We start from the raw sequence: 22,327 nt of genomic DNA, 5'->3' as shown, positions 1-22,327 counted from the left end.
TCATTTATGTCTTCGTCCTGACAAGGTGTGAAATGACGGGGGGGCACAAAAAATTGTTTGTCAGATTTATGTATATGAAATGAAATTTACCCTTCACATGGCTCTTGCCTTCTGCTCTAGCCATCTTCACATCGATTTGCAAAACTATTCGGCTACAAAGGAACGATTATGTAAGTTATGTGGCCAAGAATCATTGTTGAAGTATTATAAGTAATGACTATTCATCCTCTCATTTCTCCACGTTTTATACACACAATGTCAACTAGTAATTAGTATGATTACATGAAATAGGAATATGAAAAAAAAAAAAAACACAGTAATTGATTTTTTGGTAGCATGTCTATAATCATCTTTTCTTTTTTTGGTACTTTCAGCACTACCTTTTGGAAATAATAATACAATATTCTCGTAGATAATCCCAGATGAATGTTCGTAGTTTTAGGGATGACTTCTTGGCAATTGAAATTTGTATATTATAAGGATTGAACATGATGGTTTAGTAAATTGTTGTGAAAGACATGGGTACTATCTTTAATAAAGAAAATGTGATCACAAAATCAAATAATTTGACTTCACATTTGATTAATCAATAGTTGAAATAATACTAGAAAAAAATTAGCATGTCAATGATTTTATGTAGATTTAAAACTGGGATTAATAAATACTTGTAATTTTTAATTATTATTGATAAAAGTCATGAATATTAAGTAAATTAATATTTAATTTTAGACAAGATTACACAATTTTGCATTTGATGTTGTGAGGGGATAATCTATACCCTCAAAATTATCGACAATGTGAATCTTTGTAATATGGAAAATAAGGATATCATACAAAATTCTTAACATTGTTAAAATTTGGTATCTTTATTGACCCTGGTCATAAATATATTGACATTTGGATTGACAATTCTACTTCTGATTGCTTGAAAAGAAATTAATCCAATTAAGTTTGAATCAACAGTTAAATGCAATTTTTTTTAACGTAACGCAAAGTTAGATCTTTGGTATCAGAAGTCTATTTAATATTATATTTTATTTTTGGGTTAAAATATTGTTGCTCTCTATGCCACTAGTCAAATACGGAAGAGTTCATTGTCATAATACCATTCATTTATACCTAGTCTAACAATTACGAAAAGACTATCAGCCTTTTAATCAAAAAAATTTTTTGTAGTATACATTAAGTAAATCATATTATTTATATTCTGGTTGGTTTATTACATCGTTGTCATTGATTAAAATTAATAGAAACATTATTAAACTCGGTTATGATTAACATTCTTTAGATTACACGAAATTGTTGCTTACATTTGGTAGCCGTAATCTTTTCTTTTTTTTTTTTGTTTCTTGGTTTTTGCCGCTTACGTAATTAATGCAAGAGAATAATTGATGCTTGAATGGAGATAATTCATGAGCTAGATGATAGCAAAAATAAGAATAAAGAAAGAGAAAAAAAAAAGACAAGATTTAAAATGATTTGGTAAGTCATATTTTTAGGATATTTATATTATAATTCGGGTTTAATAGATTGACCAATTAGAATCTGTCAGTATTCATAAACTCTGCAAGAACTTCAAAGAATATTTTAATACTTCTTTGTCTCTTTCAATATACTACTGCTTCAATCACTTTTAGAAAGTTATCTTGTATTTTCCAATTCGCTCATGCTTAAAAGTGTAGAATCATAGTTTTGGAACGAAGGGTGAGACAATGCATGCTCTAATGTCCACTAATGTTCATCAAATCTTAAGCCATTGATTTGACACTTTTCATTACAAACGCGTGATATACAGTCACGAGCAAGTATTCTATTTTCATTCCCGGAAACAAATGCAGAACAACTATTATAACATGGCGAATTTATGCATGCTTTTAGTAAGCAATAATTAATGTACAAGTGACAACATCGAACATACTAATGGTTACATATTCCAAATTTTAGTTTTACTTTAAAATGATTGTTGCAAGTTTTATTGAGCGAAATGTCAATTCGTTGACAAGACAATAATTTTATACCTTGCTTAAAATCACTAACATTGATTTTTGTGTTTTATATCAATAGTAGAGTTGAAAAACCATGTTTTTAGACATGAACTAATATAAAAAGAACGCGTCAATTGTAATAAATTTTATTATTTTATATCTTTTCTGATTATCAAGCTTATAATTATGAATCCATCTAGTATTTGGTTTAATGCTGTTCAATTATGTTTACAAGGTGCATTCATCGCTCAGTTGGAATTTTATTCACAAGAGTTTGTTGCTTATTCGTCTAAAGGTAATTCAATGTTGCAAATTCCAATCGAATACAAACAAAATTATCACCAAGAGGGCACACATCACGGCTCCATGTTACTTGACTTTACTTCCATTGATGTGAAATCTGTCAATTGCAACAATCAAGACGCGTTCAATTCTGATCGTGTCATTCCGGATACAATTACTCGTAGTGGTATAGGAAGACCTTCTATTTCATTAACGAAGTATCATGATCAAAAGTATAATTTATCAGACGGGTATTTATGTGATACTACAGAAAATGAGACAACAACAGATTATGGTCCAACTCCAACTCCAACTCCAAATTATTAATAAGTAATGTGAAGCTATGCAACGGATATATGGAAATATACTCACTTTCAGTAATTGTGAAATACCTTAGAAGTCATTCTTCCTAATACATGTAGATCTATGCATATGTTGAATGTGGGTGCATTGTGTGAGATGTTTGAAAATAAAAATAAGAAATTTAATAGCATGATAGTTGGTTTCTTTTAGCTCGAATGAGAGAATTAAACTGATTATAGGATACATGGTAAGTAATTTTTCTAGTAGTATGACTATTTATATAATTCAACTATAAATAGTTGAAGTGTTTGCGTAAATTATTAAAATTGATTAATCCACATCATAAATTTGAGAAGTCGGTTAATGAGTTTTGGAATCCCTGCGGTAGGACTCTATAATAATTCGTAACTAATTTTCTTCCCGTATCTAGCATATGTATTTAAATTTTAATGTATAAATAAATTATCTAATGTCTTAATCAAATCTCTCTAATGTATTTCAAACAAATCTGTATTTATTTTTTCACTCCTTTAACAAATACAGGGATCAATCCACCAGTACCAATAGAAAATGCTCTGTGACCAAAAACCATTAATTGAGCTTTAATGGAATTTCCATGACTTGTAATATTTACAATTTCATCATTTGAATAATTATCAAAAAGTTGTTCAAGACCTTTATATTGTCTAAGTGCTTGTTCTCCTAATGTTTCTCTATAGTCTGGTGTCCAATAAATATCCTCTTCAACAAATTCAGATTCAACTTCAAATCCAAATGGTTCATAATCTTTGGCTATTTCATTTTTGGAACGACGTTGATTACAAGTTGCCACGCCAATTGTTTCTCTCCAATGTTCTTGTATTAATGGTTTTGCTTCATTTAAATCAACAATATCTTTCCATGTATTAATCAATGTAGTTACTGATCTTCTCATAGGAGACAGAAAAAATCTGGTTGGCATGATTAATTGTTTATTACGTTGATTGTTGTTCAAAAGTTCTTGTTTCCAAACTTTATTATTATCTTTTGCTTGTTCAACTCCCAACTCGGTTAATTCTGGATCAGGACCCCATGTAAGTCTACCATCAGTATTCATTCCTCTCCACTTAATAGGCCAAGCTTCTGGATCTTCAGCAAATTTCACATTATGATAACCTTGACCATGTCTAGCAAGAAACAATAATTTGTATTGAACATTGTCATCACTTGCTTGATTTAAATTATGTAAATGATCTATTATTTCATCCCAACTAGGTATTATTCCAAAATGACTCATTATTGTATCAAATACTGCTTCATCGGTTTCTTCAAGGGATTGTTTGAAAATTCCAGGGACTATAGAAAACTCCCAGTGTGTTGATTTGGTTGAAATATATTCATCGTATAATTCTTTATATTGAACTCTATCTGATTCTAAAACTATACCATCTTTAATATCGATGGCATTAGGTACACTTTTTGACATCTTTTGATTTGGAATAGTAGTTGAAAATACATATCAATTTCCATATTTTTTTTTTTCGTTTTTTTTTTTTTTTTTTTTTTTTTTTTTCTTTATTCCCAATATTTGGATCCCCCAAAATTTTGATCTTTAAATATGTAGTATTTTACCGAATTTCACTTTCACAATCCTTCCGGAGTTCATCCCCCACAAATATCTTGTAGCCACAGTTGATTTTGGTCTACGTAACTGAATTCTCTATAATATATGTCTATTATCTGTTATACTCTATTTAACTTTAACGGCTTTTACGAAAACTGGGATTGTGCCACCAGTACTAATAGCAAATTGTCTATGACCCAAAGCCACTAACTGAGCTCTAATGGCATTTGAATGACTTGTTATATTCACTATTTTATCATTTGTATGATTATTAAAGATTTCTTCAAATCCTTTATGTTGTCTCAATGCTAATTCGGCAACTGTTTCTCTATGATCTGGTGTCCAATAAATATCCTCCTCAGCGAAACCTGGTTCGATTACAAATCCTAAATCTTCATATCTTTTTGCAATTACTGACCTTGGAGATCTTTGATCACAAGTACTCATACCAATTGTTTCTCTCCATTGCTCTTGAATTAAAGGTTTGACTTCTTTCAAGTCAACGATATCTTTCCAAGTATTAAACAAAGTATCAATGGATCTGCTAAATGGGGACGAAAAGAATCTTGTTGGTTTAATCAAATCCTTATTGTTGTATTTATTATTAACAAGTTCTTGCTTCCATGTTTTGTTATTATCAAGAGCTTGTTCAATTCCTAATTCAGTCAATTGTGGATCTGGACCCCAAGTGCTAACTCCATCAGTGTATAAACGATTCCACTTTGCGTCCCATGCTACTGGATCTTCGTTATATTTCAAATTATGAACACCTTGACCATGTCTAGCCAAAATAAACAATTTATATTGAACTTCATCGGAATTGGAATTCTCATTCAAGCTATTCAAAGTTTCAACAACCTCATCCCAAGTTGGAATCACACCAAAATGACTTTTCACAGTGTCGAAAGTAGTTTCATCAGTTTGTGATGATGATTGTTTGAACATTCCAGGAACAACGGAAAATTCCCAATGAAATGGTTGCTCATCTATGTGTTTATTGTAAAGTTTTGCATATTCGGTTCTATCGGAATCTGAAACTCTACTTTCACGTATATCAGTTGGGTTTGGGATACTTTTTGACATGATTTATATTTGATGTATAGTTGTCTTGGTTTTTATTGTTTTTTCTTTTTCTTTTTCTTTGTCGATTGAAAAAAGTCATCGGAAAAACTTCCTCTTTATATAGTTTTTTTTGTTTCTTTTTTTTTTTTTTGGCGGTTGTACTGCAACACACCAGGTGAGACTGCAAAATGAACTTTGTGTCTCGTTGTTGCTTCAGATGATGCACTTGAAGACATCAGTTGGTGTTTCGATTGTTTTTAGAGATTGTTCTATATTTTCAACGATTTCCTAGAGTTCTATTGTATAGTATTAGTTTTAGAGATTAGATTCGAATATACTTACAATAACTGGAACACACTAAATCGTAGACGTTAGTAATCTATTTTAAGTTATATATTCATCACTTCTATTTATGCAACAAACAACCGTCGCACATGGGTCTAAGGAAGTATCAAATGACTCCTAATACCCATCAGTACGACACCGACAAAGTCTCCACACATCACGTGATTGTCACAGATATACAATCAATGCAGTACATACTAAATAATGGTAATTCACAAATGAAACAGGAATTACAGCACAACATTCCGTCAGTTTCATGGTTACTACGCAATATTTAATGGAAGTGAATGCGAAATTATATAGTTTTCTATTTACTTCTATAGGCTTAAATAAGAGAATAAAGAAAGTGAACAAAACTCATACTTTACTGCTATAAGCAGTGTAGTAACATACAGAGAAAGAGAAGATTCTATCAATACAACACACAACACCAAATGGATGAATATATAACTAATGAAGGAAGCACAAGTATTACATTTATTGCAATTGCAATCTATTGAACTGCTGCGCGTTGGCAACAAACAAACCCAGCTGCGTGACAACAACTACTCGTTCCGTGACTACTCCTCTACAATTAAAACAGGAATCAAAAACTGACCATCGTTACAATTCCAGATCCCTGCTTTTTTCATTATATTAATACATACAACAAGTATATCACTCAACTTTAACTCCTTTAACAAATACAGGTATCATCCCTCCAGTACCAACAGGAAATTGTCTATGACCAAGAACCACTAATTGTGCACGAATACTTCCAGAATGACTCGTAATACTAATAATTTCATCTTTGGGGAACTCATTAAAAATCTGTTCAAAACCTTTATATTGTCTAAGTGCCTGTTCTGCAACTGTTTCTCTAGAACTTGGTGTCCAGTAAATATCTTCTTCCGCAAATCCGGGTTCAAATTTAAACCCAAAAGGATCTTCATACTTCTTGGCTATTACTGATTTTGGAGATCTTTTATCACATGTGTTTACTCCGATAGTTTCTCTCCAGTTCTCTTGAATCAATGGTTCAATTTCTTTGAAATCGACGATATCTTTCCATGTGTTTATCAATGTATCAATTGATCTGCTAAATGGAGACAGAAAAAACTTTGTTGGTTTGATCAATTCTGTATTTTGGTGTTTATTATTAGCTAGTTCTTGTTTCCAAGCTTTGTTGTTTTCTTTAGCTTGTTCCACGCCTAATTCTGTTAGTTCGGGATCTGGACCCCAAGTAGTTTCACCATCTGTCAATAAATGCTTCCATTTTGTTTCCCATGCTAATGGATCTTCATCATGTTTGGAATTATGGTACCCTTGACCATGTCTTGCTAAGAAGAACAATTTATACTGAACTTCATCTGGGTTTGAATTTGCATTCAAACTGTTTAATTTTTCAACAACTTCGTCCCACGTTGGAATTACACCAAAATGGTCTTTAATAGTATCAAAAGTAGCTTCGTTGGTCTCTGGTAACGACTGCTTGAAAATCCCTGGAACAACCGAGAATTCCCAATGGAAAGGTTGCTTCGATATATATTCCTTGTAGAGTTTTTCATACTGGACTCTGTCTGAATCTAAGATAGTGCCGTCAATTAAATCAGCTGAATTGGGAATACTTTTAGACATGGTTTGGTTGACAAAAGAATACTTTTGGCAAATATCATAATTGATTCGGAGGTAATTCCCACCTTTTATACTTTTTTTTTTCTTCTTCTTTTAGTTGTTCGATTGCTGTGCAACAAGATCCCACGTTTTGTGAATATTCTAGAAGTTTTTCTCCTGGTAGTTAAAATCAACACGGATGTTGTATTAATATACGATGTCTAATCACGTTATCGGTCTATATTGATTCTAGTGCTACCTACAGAAAGTCTATTACTTAACTTTAACTGCTTTCACAAATACTGGAATCATACCACCGGTACCAATAGCAAAAGGTCTATGTCCCAATACCATTAATTGAGCTCTAATACTACCACTGTGACTTGTTATGCTAATAACTTCGTCTTTTGGATAATTGTCAAATATTTCTTGTAATCCTGCATTGTGTCTAATTGCTTCTTCAGCAACGGTTTCTCTATAATCTGGTTTCCAGTAAATATCTTCTTCTTCAAAGCCGGGTTCAATTTCAATTCCTAATGGTTCGTACTTACCAGCAATTGTAGTTCTATTGGATCTCATATCACAAGTATGCTCACCAATAGTTTCTCTCCAGTTTTCTTGAATCAATGGTTTGACTTCTTTCAAATCTACAATACCTTCCCAAGTGTTGATCAATGTATCCACTGATCTTCTAAAAGGTGATGAATAAAACCTAGTAGGAACAATCAATTTTGGATTTTCATTCTTATTATTGGTGATTTCCCCTTTCCAAGCAACATTATTATCTTTAGCTTGTTGAATACCTAACTCTGTCAATTCAGGATCTGGACCCCAAACGATTTTTCCATCAGTGTTCAAATGACTCCAATAACTATCCCATAATTCTGGGTTTTCAGTATGCTTGACATTATGGAAACCTTGACCGTGTCTTGCCAAAAAGAATAATTTATATTGAACATCATCATCGGTGTTGTCATTCAAGGTGTGTAATTGGTTGATCACTTCATCCCAAGTAGGAATGATCCCAAAGTGTTCTTTAATGGTATCAAACTTGGTTTCATCGGTATCTTCTAAAGATTGTTGGAAAATACCTGGAACAACGGAAAAGACCCAGTGTGATGATTTCTTGGAGTTGTATTCTTTCAATAAACTGTAATATTCGGCTCTGTTGGTTTCCGAGATTATGGAGTCCTTGACATCAGACTTATTAGGGATATTTTTAGACATTATGCTCGTGTTTAATAATAAGTTATTTAGATAATAAAAGAATAAAAAGAAGATATTTGAAAACATTTGTTTGAATCTCACCACTAGTTTAAATAACCACGTTTTGTGTATGAAAAATATTTTTCATGTTCAGTAGAAAATTTTGCATAAAGATTTTTTTTTTTCCGTTTAGGTTTCGTTATTGTATTGTTAACAGAAAGAATATCTACATAAATTGTCCACTTGATATGACTCATAGGTAGCAATTGTTCTCCGGTGACGTTGGTCCCAATAACACTCTACTGCCATGCCTTGATCCAATACTATTAATAGGCTCTATTAATGCTAATTGTGTAAATCACATAAAGGTTGTTTATGATTTGCAATAATGTGTGGTTGCCAGCCAGTCGGGTGACAATCGCGATTTATTCATACGTCATAGGTGTATGCAGGCAGACCAATCAAATTCAATTAATGAACAGCAATGCTCCGAAGAGATAAGAGAATCAACATTGTTGGACCATATATGGAACAATCCGTTACCATAATGTGTTCCTAATATACAATTAAGCCCTGTAAGAATCGAATGGTTGTCACCACTGACAATATTTAGGCAACACAAACACACCTCCAAATAAAATAAAAATAAATCATTTCTGCCCCACTGTTGAGAAATTTTTAGCGAGATTAAAGCAGTTACTGAGTCCTTGTCATTGTCCTTGTCATTGACATGATTATCTTTTCTTTGACAAGCGATAGTTTAGTTTAAGTAGAATTGACTGTAGGTAATGCATTCCCTATTCACGTGATTGATGGCAGAGGCGTTCACGCATTGAATTAGTTACCCACTCAACTAACAAAAAAAAAACTCTCAGTTTTTGTCAAATGTGAACGAAAAGAAGAAGAAGCAAGTTTTTTTCTTCTTTGCTGTCTGTCTCTCACTTTCTGGTTGTCTCTCACTTTCTGGTTGTCTCTGAATTTTTTGTTGCCGAATTTTTCTTTCATTCTTTTTTTTTTCTTTTCTTTTTGGCTAACAAAATTTTTCTTTTTTTTTTTCTGTTTTATTAATACAAGACAAGACAACCAATCCATTAATCAACCCTTTATCAATTCATTAATTTGTATTAACATTTTCTATTCTTTTCATTCAATTTCAATTTCAATTTTTTTTGGTTTTATTTTTGGTTAATTATTGTTCTTATTTACATTTGGTAAAATACAAACAAAAAAAAAGGTTAACAATTTCCATTCGTCATTATCTGGCATAATTACATTTTATCAACGACAACAACGAAAAAAAAAAGAGAGAGGAGGAAAAAAAAAAGTTCAACAACAACAACGAAACAATAACATCAATAAATAAATCATAGACAAAAATGGACAACTTTAATGATGACTTATACCCATTAGCTTTGTTAATGGATGAGTTGAAACACGACGATGTTTCTAATAGAGTAGACGCTATGCAAAAATTAGACACCATTGCCATTGCTTTGGGTCCAGAACGAACAAGGAAAGAATTATTACCATTCCTTAACGACGTTGCTCAAGACGACGAAGAAGAGGTTTTCACTGTATTGGCTAGCAAATTGGGTGATTTCATTCCATTAATTGGAGGACACGAATATAACGAACCATTGATTTCTATCTTGACTATATTGGCATCCATGGAAGAACCTTTGGTTAGAGATAGAGCCATTGAATCATTAAATAAAATCAGTTTGGAATTAACAAATGAGGAAATCAACGGGATTTTCTTAAACTTGATCCAAAACTTGAGTCAAGGTAATTGGTTCCTGAAAAAAATTGCCGCATGTGGCTTATATAAAGCAGTCATTATCAAAGTTGATGCTGCTACTAGACAAAACTTGTTAAAATTATATTTAAAATTGGTCACTGATGATTATCCAATGGTAAGAAGAGCTAGTGCTACTAACTTGCCTCATTTGATTGATTTGTTAACTGAATTCACTGAAAAGAGTCCAAATGATGCTAATAAAATCACCAATGAAGATTGGGAAATTATTTCCAAAATGTTTCAACATTTGATTACCGATGATCAAGATTCTGTTAAGTTCTTGAGTGTTGATGTCTTGATTTCCATTTTGGAATTTTTCCAAAAAATTAATGAATACAGTTTTAACTCTGATTTCTTATCCAGTGCATTGAAATTAATTAAGGATGAAAGTTGGAGAGTTAGATATACTGCTGCCGATAGATATAGTAAGATTGCCCGTAATTTTACACACAATGAACTGGATTTGTTTCAATTGATTGATCCATTTATTGCTTTGATGAAGGATCATGAAGGTGAAGTCAGAAAAGCTGTTGCCAAACAATTACCAGTCTTTTGTCAATTGTTGACTAAATTCCCACTGACAAAATCCACTATTTTAAACAAGATTGTACCAATTGTTAATGAATTGAGTCAGGATCCTCAAGAAAATGTCAGAGCTTCTTTGGCATCTACTATCACTGAACTTTCCCCAATATTGGAAAAACAAGCCACCATCGACAAATTGTTGCCTGTTTTCTTGATTATGTTGAAAGATGAATTCCCAGATGTAAGATTAAATATCATTTCTAACTTGTCTGTTGTTAATGAGACTATTGGTATTAACTTGTTGTCTACAAATTTATTACCAGCAATCACCGAATTGGCACAAGATGGTAAATGGAGAGTCAGATTAGCCATAATTGAATATATTCCTAAATTAGCTAACCAATTGGGTGAATCATTTTTCAACGAAGAACTATTATCATTATGTATGTCATGGTTATGGGATCCAGTTTTTGCTATTAGAGAAGCTGCTGTTAATAACTTGAAAGAATTGACCATTATATTTGGATCTGATTGGGCCCAAAGAGAAATTCTTGATCGATTGTTAAATCAAAGTGATAGAATTGATGAAGAAGATAAGATTGATTATTCTAATTTCATAATTAGAATCACCTGTTTATTTGCTATTACAAGTTTAATTCCAGTTATTGATTACAAAGTATTGGTTGATAAAGTTTTGCCATTCATTAATAGTTTAATCACTGACTCAGTACCAAATATCAGATTCAATGTGGCCAAATCTTATTTGACATTAGTTGAAGCTTTAACTAGTAAGAAGGTTGACTTGCCAATAAAAGAAGAAGAATTGAAGAAATTAATAAATTTAGAAATTTTATCGAATTTAGAAAAATTGGAAAATGATGATGATGTTGATGTTAGATTCTATTCAACAAAGAGTATTAAATGTATCAATGAGATTTTGGCTTAATGAATTAACAGCCATATTTATGTATGTCCCCACACCCCCTTCCCGTTCCACAACCTTACTGGCAAAGAATAAAACATCCACAAACAAACAAACTAACAAAAAAGATAAAGGAAAAGAGTTAGATTCAAACACACCCATGAAACACTCATGATCCTGTTTATATTTTTTTTTCTTAATATTTGTTCTTTGTTTCAATAAATAAATATATATATATTATTTACATTACCCTATACCTAAATAATATTTCCTACTTTGATTTCTCTTGTAATTTATCAAAATCAAAATCAAATGAACTTCCACAACCACAAGAACTTGAAGTATAAGGACTATCAACAATTTTAAATTGACTACCTATTAATTCTTTAGTATAATCAACTTTAGAATCTTGTAAAATCATTAAACTTGATTCATCTAAAATAACTTTCCCACCATTTCTTTCAAATATAAAAATTTCATCCAGTGGATTTAAATCTTTTGAAATATCAATTAATTTTAAATTATATTGAAATCCATGACATCCACCACTTTCAACTTTAATTAATAAACCTGAATTTTCATTATTATCATCTTTTTTAATTTGATTTAATTTATCACTTGCTCTTTCAGTTATACCTAATTGTAAATCTGTTTTACCTTGAATTAATCTAGTATATTTAAAATCATCTTTAAATTTCTCAACTTCTTCTTGTTGTTGTTGTTGTTGTTGTTGATTCTGATTTGATTTAAGTGAAGAAGGTGGAGGTGGAGAATTTGAAGGGAATGAAAATGATGAAGGTTTAAGAATTTTAGTAGTATTATATCTTATTGGTGTGATATTTATTATTGGATATGTTAAACCTTTAGGTATTATTCTTATATGTTTTATACTTTTTGATATCATTATCATTATTAATTGAATATATATATATATATATGTGTGGTTATAGATTGCTTAGTAAGTAATTATCATGAATTGTACAATTGGTTGAGAATTTTTTTTCTTCCGTTGCTTTCATATTTATTTTTTCGGCTCAGGTTTTCGGAGATGTCGTTGGATCAAAGGCGAAATGTCGCGTTTACGACATTGATGTTGCAAAAAGTTTAGAATTCGAAAATATATAATAATAAATGTATATGATAATGATTTCTCTTTTTTTTTTTTTTTTTTTACTTTTACTTTTACAAAACTTATATATAACCTAACTATATAAAAGGAGTGAATAATGATAATAATGACAAATAAAAAGAAGGAATAATAATTTTCAAATAATTAAATACTATGATTTGAAAATAAATCATCGTCCTTTCCTTTCTTTTTCTTTTTTAAAAAGAAAAAATTAACAAATGCGAAGATAAAATCTAGGTATATTTATCATCAGAAACTCTCCAGGATTCTAATAATTTCAAATGTTTCCAATTTTCTTTTGGACCTTCCATACCCCAAGATAAGTATCTAAAGTACCAGAAAGTATAACCAACAAAGAAATACAAGACGAAATAAATACCAGCATAAGTCAATTTTTGAGCTTGTGTAGCATTTGGTCTATTGAATCTTGAAGTAAAAGCATCAACTTCATAACAGAAAACAATCATGGCAAAATAAAGAGCTGGAACATAATGATGAACATATGTAACTCTTCCCATGATAACAAATGGCATGAAATGTAAACCCCATCCAAACATTGGATAGATACCTCCCATAAGGAATTTTCTTAATTTATTTGGTTGAGTAGTTGGGAAATCAACATATTGTCTTTGCCATCTAATCAAGTAGAAAAGAACAATAAATGCAAACAAAATAACACCAGCAGTTGAAGTCCAAGTAGTAGCTGGTGAACCAATCATGAAATATTTTGGTTTATCTGGGCTCCATCTACACATTCTAATACCAACATTCAAAGTTGGCCATTGCCAGAATGATGAAGCCAAATCATCTTGTTTATCATTATCTGGAAGTAAAGCATTGTTGGTAGCCATCATTGCCAAATTCAATTGAATGAAATCACGAATAAATCTAGTCTTTGGTAATTTGAAACTTTCTGGAGCTGGTGGTAATATAGCATTACGATGATCTTCAAGATTCCACCAAGTTCTCTTATCCTTTTTAAATGGATTCTTGTAACAAACAACTTCACCTTGTCTGAAACCCCATTGTGGTAAAGTAGAACCAGAAGTACCCAAATAACAATTCATAACTTCATTCTTCAATCTAAAAGAAGTAGTCAATGGATGCAATCTCATTTTATCTTCATCACCGGCTTGATCAACAATTTCAACAATCCAGTTATCCTTGGCATCACCAATGGTTAAATTACCATAACAAGCAACTTCAAGTTCACCTTTGGTAACTGGTGCTTGAACATCATGGGTGTGCAAGTTTCTACCAGATTGTGGGTGCATTAATCTAACGTGCATACCATCAATAATGTATTCAATGGCAGTATTGTTGTTTGATGGATCATATGGTGGTTGACCTCTTGGTCTTTGGAAAATCCAATTGTTGTTAGAATCCTTGTGACCATAGGTGGTAACTTGTTGTTGTTTAGAACCTTCTGGGTAAGTTTGAACATGGGAATGCAATAAACCACCAGACAAACCTTGATTTTTCAAAGTAACAAAAGAATGGTACATGGAAACTTCACGTGGACCACCACCAACACCAGAACCAACTAAATTAGCTTGGAAAAGAGAAGACATGTTGGCATCACCAGTACCTGATTTATACAACAAATCAAAATGGATCTTAAAAGAAAGCATAAAGATAGAAATTGGAACAACAATCAAAGCAATAATTCTGGCAAACCAATGGTTTAAATATTTACCCCAAGAAATGGATTTATCAGCCAATTTGTTCCAAAGATCAACAACGGTGTAAATACCAACCAAAGTAGTAACAAATAAACCAACCATTTTAACAGAACAAGTGCAACCAATGGAAACACCAGTCAACAAAAGCCATTTCCACCATTTTCTAGAAAATTCTTGTTGTTTATTGTTAAAATTGTTAAATCTGGAGAAACAAAACACGGTAGCAACAGTGAAAAACAACAACATAGAATCCAATAAAATAAACTTACCCAAAGTAACATAAGAAGATTCAACAGTAACCATCAAAGTAAATAACCAAGTAGTAGCAATAGAGAATCCAATTTCCTTCATGGTGAAATAAGCCAATGGAACACATAAAGCAGAGAAAGTAGCATTAAATAATCTCATTTTAGTATAATCAATATAATCTGGATATTTTTCACCACTTGGGAAATCCCAAGATCCATTATAACCAGCCAAATAACCAGATAAACCAACCAACATTTTACCTAATGGAGGATGAACATCATGATAAAATTCATGTCTTAAATAATATGATCCAAACTTACCAAAATGAGCTTCATCCCAAACAACATTGTTATTTACTGAAATACGATAAAATCTAACAAAAAATGATAATAAAGTGAATAATAGTGGAGCAACAATTGATTCTGCTTTTTTCAATGATTCAATGGTTTCTTTAGTTTCATCATATTGAGTTCTTTTAGTACTGTCCTTGTCATTGTCATCAGTATATTTTTCTTCAATTGAAGCAGTAGTTGAAGAAGAAGATTCTTCAACTTTTCTCTTCAAGGCTTCTGTTTCATTTGGTTCAACAGAAGTAGACATTATGTGATAATTAGGAAAAAAAAAAGAAGAAGAAGAAGGGGGTTGTCTAAATCAAAAGTCGAAAGAAAGAAAGAAAGAAAGAAAGAATTGAAATGTAAATTGGTGAAAATTTGTATTCTATTCTATTAAAAAAAAAAAAATTAAACGCAGTGTGAATTGAAAATATTCAATTTAATTTAATTGAAAATCTGTGCGTTGTTGTTTTGTAGTTTGTTGCTTGTTGTTTGTTGCTTGTTCTTCCCGTTGTTCTTCTCTCCCCCGTTGGCCTAAGAAAATTTTTAGGGAACACGTAATACAATCAAAAAAATTTTTAACTATGGGCGTGCGAACGTGTCCAATTTTCAATTCTCAATTTTCAATTTCGACACGCAATTTTTTTAATGCCACGAAGAAGAAGAACAAGAAGAATAAATCACAACACGCGTGTGTCGGTTTGTATTAACGTTGGAGAATAGAATTTAACGAATCTTCTACTACTACTATTAATACTATACACACATGACCATCACACACGTGACACGTTGGATTTAATAGATTCAAATAAATACCAAATTAATTCATAATCATTAACAAGTAATTTAAATTTACCATCATTAGATATATTAATCAAATTATTTATGAATTTTTCAATTATCAAATTATTAAATTTAATTTTGGTAGTGTTGTACAAAAATTCGCAGATATCGTTATATAATTTTGGATTATTTGATGATGTTTTCGGAGATAGTAGTAACAAATCAAGATCTTTTTTGGGTATATCAATGATAAAATTTCTTAATCTTGTAGATGGGATTGAATAAACTAATTGCAAATCGTTTAATTTTTCTATTTGATTCAGAAATTTATTGATTAAATCAGGGATAACGGAAGAAGCCAATGTTATGGGTTTAATAATTAATGGATAATCATTAATATCTTCTAATAATTCTAAAATATAATCATTTATCACTTGATAATTCATCCCACTCATTCTATTCAACACTAATGTGTTTGCTCTCTCATTAGTATTATCATCATCATCATTTTCCTTCTGGTTAGATACAAATAATAGAATTTGACGGGGTAACAATCGACTATTTTCTAATTTAATTATTAAATATTGTATCTTGTATCTTGATTCATTATTATTTATAGTATCATTAATTATAGTCAAATCAGGGATTATATCTCTAAATGATTCATATTGAATTATCAAACTATCATTATTCCTCAAATTTTGTTGATATCGTTGATATAAAAATTTAGCCAATTTAATTCTAAATTTCTCTAATTGTTTTCTTGTTAATTTAGATGATAATGAAAGTGATGAATTTGATTTGTAACTTTTGAATGTTTGATTTAGTAGTAATGATGGAATGATATCTTGTGATGACATTGTATAGCTCGTATAGCTCAAGAAAGAAAAACAAAAAAAAAGAAGTTGTTTGTTTATGTTTACTTTTTTTCAAGTTCGTGATTTGAAAAATTCATACGAGACTTTGAAATATTTTTCTTCTTTAAAAATCACAATATATTCAGAAACATATTTGATAATATATATAAACAATTCCAAAAAAAAGCCCAAAGACTAATTTTGCAGCTATTTAAAAATAAAACCTATATATGTTCATCCTAAATCTTTTTTAATTTTTTCTTACTTAAATTTTCTCAATTGTTAACAAGGTCTATTCAAAGCTTGTTGTTGAGTTAAGCAGAAACTTTAGCAACGTGTTGCAACAAGTCAACAACTCTGGTGGAGTAACCGTATTCGTTATCGTACCAGGAGATCAATTTGACGAAAGTTGGGGTCAACAAGATACCGGCTTTAGCATCAAAGACAGAGGAGTAAGAAGAAGTCAAGAAGTCGGAAGAGACAACGGCATCTTCAGTGTAACCTAAAACTCCCTTCAATGGACCTTCAGCAGCTTTCTTGACAGCAGCACAAATTTCTTCGTAAGTAGCTTCTTTCTTCAAGTTAACAGTCAAATCAACAACGGAAACATCGGTGGTTGGAACTCTCAAAGACATACCAGTCAATTTACCGTTCAATTCTGGGATAACTTTACCGACGGCTTTAGCAGCACCAGTAGAAGATGGAATAATGTTACCAGAAGCAGTTCTACCACCTCTCCAGTCTTTGTGGGATGGACCGTCAACGGTCTTTTGGGTAGCAGTGATGGAGTGGACAGTGGTCATCAAACCGTCAGCAATACCGAAGGTATCGTTAATAACTTTAGCCAATGGAGCCAAACAGTTAGTGGTACAAGAAGCGTTGGAGATGATCTTCAAGTCTGGGGTGTATTTGTCTTCGTTAACACCAACAACGAACATTGGAGCATCAGCAGATGGAGCAGTGATGATAACTTTTTTGGCACCAGCATCAATGTGTTTTTGAGCACCTTCAATCTTGGTGAAAACACCAGTGGAGTCAATGACGTATTCAACATCGTTCTTACCCCATGGAATGTTAATTGGGTCTCTTTCTTGGAAGACGTGGATCTTGTGACCATCAATGATCAAAGCATCACCTTCAGCTTTAACTTCACCTTCGTAGGTTCTGTGGGTGGAGTCGTATTTGAACATGTAAGCAGCATATTCAGCACCAATGAATGGATCGTTGACAGCGACAATTTCAATGTCTTTTCTAGCCAAGGCAATTCTCATGACTAATCTACCGATTCTACCGAAACCGTTAATACCAACTTTAATAGCAGCCATTGTTAAAATTTAATTTGTAAGTGATTTGATTTAATTAATTGAGTTATAAAAAGTCAATTGATTGATGTAGAAAAGAAGAAAGAAAAGGAGAATAAAAAAAATGAAACAAGGGGGGGATTTAAGGGCTATTTTATAATTTGTCAGAAATTTTTTTGATTGTTGGAAAAAGGAAAAAAAATCATAGGGTGGTGTTGTGTGAGTGAGTGTGTTCCAGTAGTTAACAGACACACTAATTTTTTTTTTCTCATTTTGCATAATAGTGGTTTGTGTCGGGCACGCCTCGCCCGGGGCAGTATCATCCATTGTCTCACCTACTGATTGATTCAAATGAGTAAGGTGCCCGATTCACGCACGCAAGCAGGCTACTAAAAAAAAAAGAGAGAGAAAAAATTTTTGCAGAGCACACCACGAGCTTACACCAAACGTTGGATAGATCAACAAAAAAAAACACCTGATCCAACAGGTAAAGAAAAATATGTCACGTTCTGTAACCCATACCATCCGATTGCAAAATATTACGACCATTGAGAAAAACGTTTCCTGTAGAGGTTACAATTGCTGTAGAGATAATTGTTTAAAACGACTCAATTGATACAATTGGTCTTTATTTGACACATTTTTCAAAGTTATAATAAAATATATTCACCATCGGTAAACATCCATCCCTATATCTCTGACTCACCCCTCCCCCTTAGATGAAGATCAATTATTTTTTTTTTCTGTTGCTGCTACTGCTGCTGCTGTTGCTGCTGCTGGAGAAGGCTCCGTTTCTCCTGCAACTTTGAACTTTTAATTTTGTTTTTCTTCTCTGTCGGACTAATCTTTCTCGAATACTGCCAGGAATGACGTAGTAAACAAACAATTGGGGTCAATTACTCCGATTATTGGAGATATCCTGACGACTGGAGTAATTCGACTGATTTATTGATCTCTATTTTGTCCTCCATAACGACTAACCACTAAATTCTTCTTATTTACCGGTAGTGGTGTGAACCAAATGCAAAGTAACCATTATTTCGGTATCATCATACCACTCGCACACTATAACTTTTTGGTTTTGTCTTCTTTGCCACCAGCAATCTAATTTTTACTTCTAATTTTTTTTTTTTTGTCCCTCGCATTAATGAGAGCAAAAAAAAAAAGATCATTTCTGGAACATGGATCAGAGTGCACGACCCTCTCACCATAAGTTGATCTTCAACGCATTTGAAAGTGCGTGGCTCAAATTCCCGTGTACCGGATTCACGTGCCGCACATTTTGGCTTTTCCTCGGACAAATTGAGGAGTTAAAAAAAAAAATTCAAAGTTGCAACACGAGGTTAGGATTTCGAATTTCCCCGGGTTTTATTCCCATATGATCTACCTCCGAGTTTCATGATATCAGGTGTGTGTATAGATAAGTTCTTAAATGCCGGGGTTAAAATTCGACTAAGCTCCGAGAGATCAAGAAGGCTGCAAAAAGAAAAAAAAAATTGATGAACTAATCTTGATAATCTGCAGTAAGATGAAAATTTGCCATCAATGTTTTAAAAGGGTTGTTGGTGCTGGAACTAGGGAAAAGTATGGGGGATTGTTGGGTCGTTTAGAATAGAATCAGGTTTTTTATTTTTTGGCTGTTCGTTTAACTTGCTCTCACTCACTCTTTCACAGGCAATGTTTGGGGGTTTTAATTTTCGGTGATTTGCACACGTCCTTTGCCTCTCACTCCCACTTCGTCTTCGTCGATTATCCCCCCACAAAATTGAACGATCGCTATCTCCAGTTGCAATTCTCAAGATCAACATCACCTTTTTCTCCTTCTTAATTGATATATAGACATCACACTACACTATTTTACAAACACCACGATATGTCATACAGGTTAATTAAACTCAATTCAGGTCATACCATTCCATCAATTGGTTTGGGATGTTATGATATCCCAAGAAACAAAACATCATCAATTGTTTATGAAGCTTGTAAAATTGGTTATCGTCAATTCGATACTGCTGTTTTATATGGTAATGAAGAAGAAGTAATTGAAGGAATTAGTGAGTTTTTAAAAGATAATCCACAAATACCAAGATCAGAGTTTTTCTATACTACCAAATTATGGAACAATCAACTTGGTACAAGTAATACCAAGCAAGCAATTTCAACCATGTTGGAACAAATTGGTGATTTGAAATATATTGATTTATTATTGATTCATTCTCCATTACCTGGGAAAGAAAAAAGATTAGAAAGTTGGAATGTTATGCAAGATGCTGTTGAAAAAGGATTTATTAAAAATATTGGGGTTTCAAATTATGGTAAACATCATATTGAAGAATTATTAAATGATGATAATATTAAAATCAAACCGGCTGTAAATCAAATTGAGATTAGTCCTTGGTGTATGAGACAAGATTTGGCCACTTGGTGTTTAGATAAAGGTATTAATGTTGAAGCTTATGCTCCCTTGACTCATGGTATGAAATTACAATCTTTAGCAAATTCAAATAAAAATTTCCAAAAAATCATGGCTAAATATCATAAAACTCCAGCACAAATTTTAATTAAATGGAGTTTACAAAAAGGTTATATTCCATTACCTAAAACTAAAACTGAAAGTAGATTAAAAGAAAATTTACAAATTGATGGATTTGAATTGACTACTGAAGAAATTGAACTTATTGATCAACCTGAAGCTTATGAACCAACTGATTGGGAATGTACTGACGCTCCTTGATTCATTTGTAATAGTTTTCTTTGTTTTATTTTAGTCTACTCTTTTGATAAGGGATGATAGTTACTATTACCGAAATATACGAACTTATAATGATTACTAAATTCTGTTTGTCTTAGATTGCTGTATGATATTAGTTAATTCTTACCGTAGATTAAGAATATGTTAAAAAAATAACAGAATACTCTTTTGATTTTGCAATCATTGTAAATCTTTTTCAAGATAATGTCAAACAAGCAAAAAAAAATAAAACTTTTATAGAAAGTGATGACACTTTCTTCGATTGTATAAACTTTTATCGGATTTATAAATATAGGGATGATCTAAATTCATTGGAAAAGTTTAATTCACAATCGGAAATAGTAAAATAACATTGTAACTCCGATTGGGCTTATGACAAAAACCTCTACTATATGAAGAGAAATGAGGAGATTGAATTTCAGTTCGTTAATAATAAAAACTCCCGCAAACGTGTGTATGTGTGTGTGTGTGTGTTTGAATAAGGTATTGTTTAATTGATCTATTACAACCGAAGAGGCGGGTTGATATACAATAAACGTCAAAAATTTAAAGAATTACTAAAATAATAGTTTTTTTTTTTTTTTGTTTTTTAGTACTAATGTATTGATTGGTGGCTTATTTCATTATGGATATATGTTTTCATGTGTGTCAAACGTAAATCCTAGATATCATAGTCAACGATTGTTGGGATTTCTAACTATTGGAACAACTCGAGTGTGCGAAAAAACCAAAAGTAAAGTTGCGTGTCAACTCTTGAAAACTCGCCGTTGTATGAAATTTTCTGGTTACTAGGATAGAGTAGAACACAGAGAAGGAAAAGAAAAATGGGGGTTGAGCGATATATCTGAACATCATTAGTAATGGATAATAAGGGGGTATTGAGGTTGAAAGTATAGGCTATAGAAACTATTTCGAGTTATGATAATTTTGCATTTAAATCTCCTCGAAAACAAAAACGAAAAAAAAAATAACTGATTTAAATGAGGAAGTGGATATTCGCTATTTTATAAATTACTTATTAAAAATTAGTAAAAGAAAATTGCAAAAAAAAAAAAAAAAAAAAAAAAAAAAATATTGCGAAATCAAAAACAACCGCAACGAAATAAATGAATACTTATACGTACAGAATGCTTTTGAAATGAAACAAAAATCCGAAGAACCAATTTGCATATACATGTTAGTTTAAATACAAAAAGAAAGAAAGGGTGTAGTATTGAATCCAAATACATCTAATGGTCATTATTATTGTACATGTAACACAACATGTAAAAAGTATTAAAAATTTTGATTTGTTACCAAAGAAAATCAACAAAACCATATAGATTGAAGTAAAAACAGGGTTATATAATTGGTCTTGCATAATAAGAAAAAAAAAAGGAAAAGGAAATGGAAATGGAAATAGAAGAATTTGAAGCATTATGGGTTATTCTTGAATTTAATTTCATGACCTAAATTAAACACATAAAAAATATTCAATAAGTTTCTAAAAATGAAATAATGTTTCAAATTCTTAAATCTCGGTTGAACTTTCCATTACCAGGGGTAATTGAAATAGATAACCGTAGGAGAATATCTATTCCGAATCCGAGTCTGTTGATTTAAGAAATGTAAATAATAA

General features: G+C 31.6%; 11 protein-coding genes across 11 annotated transcripts; 3 read left to right on the top strand and 8 right to left on the bottom strand. All coding sequences in view use genetic code 12, as the record gives it.

Moving 5' to 3' along the window:
• Positions 1-2,171: 2,171 nt before the first annotated feature.
• On the top strand, positions 2,172-2,594 carry CTRG_05675 (uncharacterized protein; the record flags this gene model as incomplete). The annotated part of the gene is made up of 1 exon (XM_002551331.1): positions 2,172-2,594. The coding sequence occupies one exon, from the start codon at positions 2,172-2,174 to the stop codon at positions 2,592-2,594; it is 423 nt and encodes a 140-aa protein (XP_002551377.1).
• A 490-nt stretch (positions 2,595-3,084) lies between these two features.
• On the bottom strand, positions 3,085-4,035 carry CTRG_05674 (phosphoglycerate mutase family protein; the record flags this gene model as incomplete). Its single annotated transcript, XM_002551330.1, has 1 exon — positions 3,085-4,035. One exon carries the CDS (start codon positions 4,033-4,035, stop codon positions 3,085-3,087), a length of 951 nt encoding a protein of 316 aa, XP_002551376.1.
• Positions 4,036-4,299: 264 nt separating this feature from the next.
• On the bottom strand, positions 4,300-5,256 carry CTRG_05673 (phosphoglycerate mutase family protein; the record flags this gene model as incomplete). The annotated part of the gene is made up of 1 exon (XM_002551329.1): positions 4,300-5,256. The coding sequence occupies one exon, from the start codon at positions 5,254-5,256 to the stop codon at positions 4,300-4,302; it is 957 nt and encodes a 318-aa protein (XP_002551375.1).
• A 981-nt stretch (positions 5,257-6,237) lies between these two features.
• Positions 6,238-7,197, bottom strand: CTRG_05672 (uncharacterized protein; the record flags this gene model as incomplete). The annotated part of the gene is made up of 1 exon (XM_002551328.1): positions 6,238-7,197. One exon carries the CDS (start codon positions 7,195-7,197, stop codon positions 6,238-6,240), a length of 960 nt encoding a protein of 319 aa, XP_002551374.1.
• A 249-nt stretch (positions 7,198-7,446) lies between these two features.
• On the bottom strand, positions 7,447-8,466 carry CTRG_05671 (putative phosphomutase; the record flags this gene model as incomplete). The annotated part of the gene is made up of 1 exon (XM_002551327.1): positions 7,447-8,466. The coding sequence occupies one exon, from the start codon at positions 8,464-8,466 to the stop codon at positions 7,447-7,449; it is 1,020 nt and encodes a 339-aa protein (XP_002551373.1).
• A 1,289-nt stretch (positions 8,467-9,755) lies between these two features.
• TPD3 (protein phosphatase 2A structural subunit) lies at positions 9,756-11,648 on the top strand (the record flags this gene model as incomplete). The annotated part of the gene is made up of 1 exon (XM_002551326.1): positions 9,756-11,648. The coding sequence occupies one exon, from the start codon at positions 9,756-9,758 to the stop codon at positions 11,646-11,648; it is 1,893 nt and encodes a 630-aa protein (XP_002551372.1).
• A 247-nt stretch (positions 11,649-11,895) lies between these two features.
• Positions 11,896-12,534, bottom strand: ISA2 (Isa2p; the record flags this gene model as incomplete). Its single annotated transcript, XM_002551325.1, has 1 exon — positions 11,896-12,534. The coding sequence occupies one exon, from the start codon at positions 12,532-12,534 to the stop codon at positions 11,896-11,898; it is 639 nt and encodes a 212-aa protein (XP_002551371.1).
• Positions 12,535-12,986: 452 nt separating this feature from the next.
• On the bottom strand, positions 12,987-15,284 carry PMT2 (dolichyl-phosphate-mannose-protein mannosyltransferase; the record flags this gene model as incomplete). The annotated part of the gene is made up of 1 exon (XM_002551324.1): positions 12,987-15,284. One exon carries the CDS (start codon positions 15,282-15,284, stop codon positions 12,987-12,989), a length of 2,298 nt encoding a protein of 765 aa, XP_002551370.1.
• A 505-nt stretch (positions 15,285-15,789) lies between these two features.
• CTRG_05667 (uncharacterized protein) lies at positions 15,790-16,659 on the bottom strand (the record flags this gene model as incomplete). Its single annotated transcript, XM_002551323.1, has 1 exon — positions 15,790-16,659. One exon carries the CDS (start codon positions 16,657-16,659, stop codon positions 15,790-15,792), a length of 870 nt encoding a protein of 289 aa, XP_002551369.1.
• A 311-nt stretch (positions 16,660-16,970) lies between these two features.
• Positions 16,971-17,981, bottom strand: TDH3 (glyceraldehyde-3-phosphate dehydrogenase (phosphorylating); the record flags this gene model as incomplete). Its single annotated transcript, XM_002551322.1, has 1 exon — positions 16,971-17,981. One exon carries the CDS (start codon positions 17,979-17,981, stop codon positions 16,971-16,973), a length of 1,011 nt encoding a protein of 336 aa, XP_002551368.1.
• Positions 17,982-19,830: 1,849 nt separating this feature from the next.
• CTRG_05665 (aldo-keto reductase superfamily protein) lies at positions 19,831-20,691 on the top strand (the record flags this gene model as incomplete). The annotated part of the gene is made up of 1 exon (XM_002551321.1): positions 19,831-20,691. The coding sequence occupies one exon, from the start codon at positions 19,831-19,833 to the stop codon at positions 20,689-20,691; it is 861 nt and encodes a 286-aa protein (XP_002551367.1).
• Positions 20,692-22,327: the final 1,636 nt, after the last annotated feature.

The sequence above is a fragment of the Candida tropicalis genome, assembly GCF_000006335.3.
Source record: "Candida tropicalis MYA-3404 genomic scaffold supercont3.9, whole genome shotgun sequence".
NCBI lineage: Eukaryota > Fungi > Ascomycota > Pichiomycetes > Serinales > Debaryomycetaceae > Candida > Candida tropicalis.
The sequence above is the reverse complement of the archived record's forward strand: the minus strand, read 5'-3'. Positions and strand labels throughout refer to the sequence as shown.